The 7,096-nt window shown below is 34.6% G+C and overlaps 1 protein-coding gene across 5 annotated transcripts in view; it reads right to left on the bottom strand.

The window, feature by feature from the left end:
• Nucleotides 1-7,096, bottom strand: part of CEP85L (centrosomal protein 85L) — a 223,697-nt gene that overhangs the window by 29,177 nt on the left and 187,424 nt on the right. For all 5 annotated transcript variants that reach the window (XM_082730950.1, XM_082730949.1, XM_082730951.1 and 2 more), the window contains 2 exons: nucleotides 5,793-5,945; nucleotides 2,954-3,108 (listed from right to left, as the gene is read on the bottom strand). In XM_082730950.1, the coding sequence (XP_082587076.1) occupies nucleotides 2,954-3,108; nucleotides 5,793-5,945 (308 nt within the window). The remainder of the gene's footprint in view (nucleotides 1-2,953; nucleotides 3,109-5,792; nucleotides 5,946-7,096) is intronic.

Below are 7,096 nucleotides of genomic sequence, written 5' to 3'. Positions count from 1 at the left end.
AATTTATTTACTACTTGACCTAATAGATTCTCATGCTATTCATGGCATAGAACTGCAATGCAAAAGAGGAAACAACAAAAGGAAGCCCTTCTGGTATACTAAGAATAAAAGATTAAAAGGTGTTAGTCTTTTCTAAAAGATTTTATTTATTTATTTGACAGAGAGGGACACAGCTAGAGAGGGAACAGAAGTAGAGGGACTGGGAGAGGGAGAAGCAGGCTTTCCACGGAGCAGGGAGCCTGATGTGGGGCTCCATCCCAGGACCCTAGGATCATGCCCTGAGCCGAAGGCAGACGCTTAACGACTGAGCCACCCAGGTGCCCTCAAAGGTGTTAGTTTCGAGAAAGAAAGGATGGTCACGTTTTGGTTAAAAGGAACTATACCATTAACAATAATGACCAAAATCAAAACAGAAAGATACCTAGGAAGCTTATAATCATATACAGAAGCTGAATACTAAAAAAGACTTTTATAGTTGGAGTTTTGTTATGTTCATTATTTTTCTTCTTTCAGGTATTATAGCTTTCCTGCACTCTCTCTCTCTCTTCCAAAACAAAACAAAACAAAAAGTTAAAGAAATGCTTATCTAGATTCCGGATAAAGAACTCCCAGTCTTAAATGCTTACAATAAGGGCTTCCAATATGTTAATAAGTAACAGCACCGGAGAAGGCTTTTTATGTATTATGAAAGCAGTGTACTGCTTTGTAACTTTTTTCCTTGTCATAAAAGTTTTTGCTTTTTCAGTCTAAAAGTGAAAAATACATTATTACTATTTGAGAATACATTTTTTTTCTCTCAATTCAGTGTCAAGACACTACCCACTACTTCTATATATTTATAACATTCAAAGAGAAATAAATTACATTAAAACTATTAAGGTCTTAAAAAAGATGAACCCGCTATGAGAAGGGAACAATGTACTGTCATGAAAGGAATACCAAACAAATCTTTCACATACACATTTTCATTTCTGTTTTGAAGCATACCCACTTAGAAAATTAATCTCTTGAATAGTGAAAGTACCCACTATTGCATTACTAGGGACCCCATCCACATATTTTACCTCCATTTTCATTTTTTTTTATAAAGACTTTTATTTATTAATTTGACAGAGAAAGATCACAAGTAGGCAGAGAGGCAGGTGGGAGTGGGGAAGCATGCTCCCCGCTAAGCAGAGAGCCCATTGTGGGGATCGATCTCAGGACCCCGGGATCATGACCTGAGCCAAAGGCAGAGGCTTTAACCCACTGAGACACCCAGGCACCCTGCATTTTCAATTCTAATGGAAAACTTTAATCTGATTTTTAAATACCAGAAGTTCTTATATATTCATAAAGTAATTAACTTAGAAATATTACATAGGCACAGATAAACGTAATGATGTAATTTACAGGCACATATATATCTGAAGTTATTCTGGACCCAAGGAATTCTTTCTCATATAGCTGAGGAAAATGAACACCTCGGTCTCCAGGGTCTGGTGACACCAGAGCCTTACAAGTACTGAGAATTACAGAAGACCTTCTTTGGTCCTTTATGTCTATTTGAAATCAAGAGAAATTTTCCAGGATGCTATCATTTTAGAGACTGTTGAGATAAAGAAATGGAACACGGATTCTGAAATGCACTGTACTAATTATATCTAATCAACAGCACTAGACTCAATGTTCTCTAAAAACTCAATAAAAGAGAAAATCTAAATACAAGAGAAGGTATAATATCATATTAAACATAAAAGCACACAATGGAGCAAAACAAACATTCCAATTATTTTCAGGTGTTTCCAATTTTATTCGTAAAATGGCACAGCCTGAGTTGATGATCAAAATGCCCCATAAAACAGAACAGATACATTACCTCTTCTAATTTCATCTAAGATCAAAGAAAAAGAATAGATGGTTGAATGAATGAAGTGAGGAAGCTATTTTGAGACTAGACAATAGAAGATGCAGAGTTATGGAGAGGAAAACTAAAGAACAAGAAAGCAGAAAATAATGTGAAAATAAAAGTAAAATTAAAAGTATATGAATTTTTTGCAGCTGAGATTAGAAACACTGAAGACTAAACTGTCCCAGAATCAGAGGTTTTCTGTACTGAAATCTATGGGAAAAAGTAGGTCAGGCATATCTAAGACTTTCAAAGTAGTAAAGCAATATTAACATGGAATTATCAAATGGATTTTGATTGTAGTTACACACAACTGATAAAAAGCATGGTGAGTGTATTTCTTAGTTTTGTTGCTTTACTGTCTTATTCTTCTCGATAGTTTTACCTATTAGTAGTATATCATATATTAAGGCTTAAGTTTTATAAAACACAAAGTACATGAAAGATGCATATACAACATAGTTCTCTAGGTTTTTCAAAAATCCAGTATTAATTTTCCAGCTTAAATACATTAGCTAAATATACTAACAAGTGATATTCCCGGTCATTCTAACTGCATTAATTTAAAAGGGAAGAGGACCATGAGGCAAGTTATATGAGTAAACTTGGAAGGTACTTGACAAAATGGCCATACCTGTTGTTCTGTAGTCAGGTAAAATGGGAGTCAGTTATGTCCCTTTAATCTATCAAAGAGTTCAGTTTGAGTATTTGCCCCTTTTTGTTATCTAGAATTTGTCATTATTTTTGGCAAAGCAAAGCTATCGGACTGTGATAATACTTTCCGTTTTCAATTGGTGGGTTTTTTTTTTTTTTTTTTTTTTTTTTTTTGGTGGGCGTAGATTTTAATTATTCTCATCTAAAACCTTTGGCAACATGTCAAGATATTGCATTAACATGAAATCACAGCTGATACAATGTTTCAATGAAATAATACGGTTCTAAAGAGTACATCTTTAAGATAACAATATAGCAATAATTATATATTAATGCATTTTAAATGAAATGCTTTATGAGAAATAGGAGTAACAAAAGTAAGCAGAAAAAAATTACTGAAGGTTTTCTTACCTCTGAACTGTAGTTACCAACTCCTTTTCTTTCTTCTTCTGGCATATTAGCTGTGCCTCTTTTTCTTGACACTGCTTTTTGATCTCTTCAAGCTTTTTTTCCGTATCTAGGAGAGTCTCTTGCAAATTCTTATTTTTTTCTTCTAGAACCTGAAGCTAAGGAGAAAATTCACAACATATAGAATATTAAAGGTGTTAGTGTTCTCAATTATTATTAACAGGCTTGTGGTTAAAAATCACACTATACTTTATCTAGGGTACTTTATTTCCTCCTTTGTGTGTAATGACAGCTAAGAGAATGAGATTACAGAGAAGAATGGGGTCAAAAATTTCTAGAAGACCAGGGTGTGCCTGGGTGTTCCAGTCAGTTAAGCAACCAACTCTTGGTTTCAGGTCAGGTCATGATCTCAGGATCCTGGGAGAGAGCCCTGCCTCAGGCTCTGCATTCAGTGTGGAATCTGCTTAATATTCTCTTTTCCCTCTGTCCCTCACCCACCATGCTCCCTCTCTCACTCTCTAAAATAAATAAATAAAATCTTGAAAAAAAATTTTCTAGAAAGAGAGAAAAAGGTAAATAATCTCAATTTGGGGATATTTTTTAATTTTCATTTTTAATTATGGTAAAATATGCAAACAAAATTTACCATCTTATCCATGTTTAAACGTACATGTTCCATACTGTTTAAGTACATTCACATTATTGTTCAACTAATCACCAGTATTCTTTTCTTCTTGCAAAACAAACTGTATGCTCATTAGCAACTCCCCTTCCAGGTCTGCCCGGGGCCTTCAGCAACCACACTTTGACTCTCTGTCTCTATGAATCTGACTACCATAGGAACTTCGTTCAGTATTTATCTTTTTGTGTTTGGCTTATTTCACTTAGCACAATGTATTTAGGCTTATCCATGTTTCAGAATTTTATTCTTTTTTATATCTGAATTATATGCATATGTGACATTTTATCCATTCACCCATCAGTTGAAACTTAGGTTGCCTCCTTTTGGCTACTATGAATAACATTATTATGAACATACGTCATGTACAAACATCTGTTTGAGACTTCACTTTCAATTCTTTTGGGTACATACCCAGAAGGCAAGTTGATGATAATTTTTTTAGGAAATATAGTTTTCCAGAGTGGCTATACCACTTTACATTCCCACCAACAGTATAGGAGGATTCTAATTTCTCCACATTGTCATCAGTGGTTTCTGTTATTTTTAATATTAATCAACCTAATGGGTATAAAGTGATATGAACACGTTTTTAAATCGGTATTCCTCTCTGCTGCTGCTCATACAAACCCCTGTGATACTTCTTTAGTTCTTTTCTGACATTATCCTCTCTTATTCTTAAATGCATAAATTAATATAAACAGAGAATCTACTCTAGTTCTAGAGTCTGTACAATAATGACACTCCATGGATTAAACCAATGATTCTCAACTGACAGTGATCCCCCCCACCCCAGGAGATACTTGGAAATGTTTATAGACATTTTTGGTTTTGGGGAGGAAAGAGGGTAGGAGCAGTGCTATTGGCATCTAGTAGGTAGAGACCAGAAATGCTGTTAAGCAGCCTTTAATGCACAGGACAGAATCCCAGAACAAAAAATTATCCACCCTTAAATGTCAATTATGCTTAGGTTGAGAATTTCATGATGAGAAAAACTGAAAAAAGGACTAAACAACAGGTTTAATAGATTTGTAAATAAGATTTCAAGAATACTGGCTTGACCAGAGTTGTAGAAAGACTCAGGTGAGGTACTGTTAAGAAAGAAAAATGGCTGGAATAGGTCAGAGGAGTGGAGACCACAGACTAAAGTTTAAGAATTCATGGTTATTTACCCCAAACATACAGATGTAGTGAAAAGAAGGGCCATCTGTACCCCAATGTTCATAGCAGCAATGGCCACGGTTGCCAAACTGTGGAAAGAACCAAGATGCCCTTCAATGGACGAATGGATAAGGAAGATGTGGTCCATATACACTATGGGGTATTATGCCTCCATCAGAAAGGACGAATACCCAATTTTTGTAGCAACATGGACGGGACTGGAAGAGATTATGCTGAGTGACATAAGTCAAGCAGAGAGAGTCAATTATCATATGGTTTCACTTATTTGTGGAGCATAAGGAATAATAAGGAGGACAAGGGGAGATGGAGAGGAGAAGGGAGTTGGGGGGAGATTGGAAGGGGAGGTGAACCATGAGAGACTATGAACTCTGAAAAACAATCTGAGGGGTTTGAAGTGGCAGTGGGGGGAGGATGTTGGGGGAACCGGGTGGTGGGTATTAGAGAGGGCGTGGATTGCATGGAGCACTTGGTGTGGTGAAAAAATAATGAATACTGTTATGCTGAAAATAAATAAAAAATAAATAATATAAAAAAAAAGAATTTATGGAAAGGGTAAGAAGAATGAAGAAAACAAATCAAATATCTGGAAAGATAGTAAAAAAGTCTTATTGAGCCTTGGAGAATCATAGAGAACATTGAGTAAAGTCAGAACTGTGGTGAACCCCTGTGTGTTTGGAATGGAGCTGTCAGACTGGTTTAGAAACTGCCTTTTAGAGTACAATGTTAAGTAAAAAGTTAACACACAGGTTTCTTAGGAAGGTAATCATATGTTAATAAATAAGAAAGATAAACTCATGCTTAAAGTTTCTAATTAAAGTTTAATCCTCAAAATAGCAATTAAACACTTAGATTTAACATAATTAGCCAAATATAGAACAAAAATTTTAAATTATAAAAAAATTATGAAATTTCCAAAGGGTCAATTTAAGAAAGTAGTAGGCTTTCATGTTATTTAAAAATGAGCATTTTAGTTCATGTTACCTGTAGACTCTGACTCTGTACATCATCTAGAGTTGGAAGATCAGCCAGATACTTTTCCAAGGTCTCAATTCTTCTCTGCTTCTCTTTGTTTTGTTCGGATTCCTTCTGACATTTCTTTTTCAGGCTACTGATATATCTATCTCTGGTTTTAAGCTAAAGAAAAAGATATTGAATCTTCAGGGGCTTTGTGGCATTAAAAAAATAACTAAACCAACAGATCTAGGTTATAGTTAAGGCTACCACCAACTCAAGTAAGATTCACTTTAATTCATCAATTCTAAGATTCACATTTTTACAAATTTTCATATCACTGAAATCAAGAGTTCTGTGTTTGTCTGCTTTTACAACTGATAGCATCTTATAAAACTGCTGTGGGCTGGCTAGAAATGATGATAGAGTTTTTACTGCCAGCACATGTACAAACTTGGTCAAAGCTATTCCCACCTCTGTCATTTCAACAGTATGTACATGTTGCAACTATATGCTGAGTTTAAATAATGTTTAAATTACCTTAAAAATGTTACATTATAATTTGGTGTTGAAAACAGTTGCTGAGTATCCAGAAAAAGAAACAGAGCCACAGGATGTAATTTTAAAATCAGTGAAGTAAATATTCATCTCTGGAGAGAGGATTCCAATTACTTATTTCTTACAAAGCTGTATCCAAATATTTTATGTGACTTAAGAAAGGAAGATACCTACAAGTTACTAAAGCTGTTTTGTTACTGATTTGCTAAGAAATTGCTTATCATGTACTCAAGAAACACAATCAAAGCCAGGAGAACTTACCAAAATTACCAGATACTTGGGAAGAAATAAGGGCACTAGTGAGACAAACACATCCTTCGAGCTAAGACTACTGTTAAGGTATTATGTCATAATTGAACATGCAACATATTTTCTTACTCAATATTACATATAATAAAGGTGTGCTGCACCAACGATGTCATTTTAGGATTGATGGAATATGTTAATTGAACACCTAACTGAATACACACACTGTATGATTCTAATAAATGCCAATTTCTCTAGGCTGCACCTCAGACCTATATACTATTTTTTTTCCACCTTTCTACTTAAAAACTACTATCTTTAAATTTCATATCATATTCAAAGTTCTTTAATATTTCAGCTCAAATATAAACAATATGTGTACACAAATAGCTACCTAAAAAGTAAACTTCAGACTCTTACTCACCTTAACTTACCAGTTAAGTTCTAAAATCTTCTAAAATCTAGAAACTTACAGGGTTCTAAAATATTTTTACAGCCTTTTCCTACATACACCAGGGAAACAAGTGCCA

This window comes from Mustela nivalis (genome assembly GCF_964662115.1).
Source record: "Mustela nivalis genome assembly, chromosome: 5".
Taxonomy (NCBI): domain Eukaryota; kingdom Metazoa; phylum Chordata; class Mammalia; order Carnivora; family Mustelidae; genus Mustela; species Mustela nivalis.
Note: the sequence above shows the minus strand (reverse complement) of the source record. Positions and strands in the feature narration are given on the sequence as shown.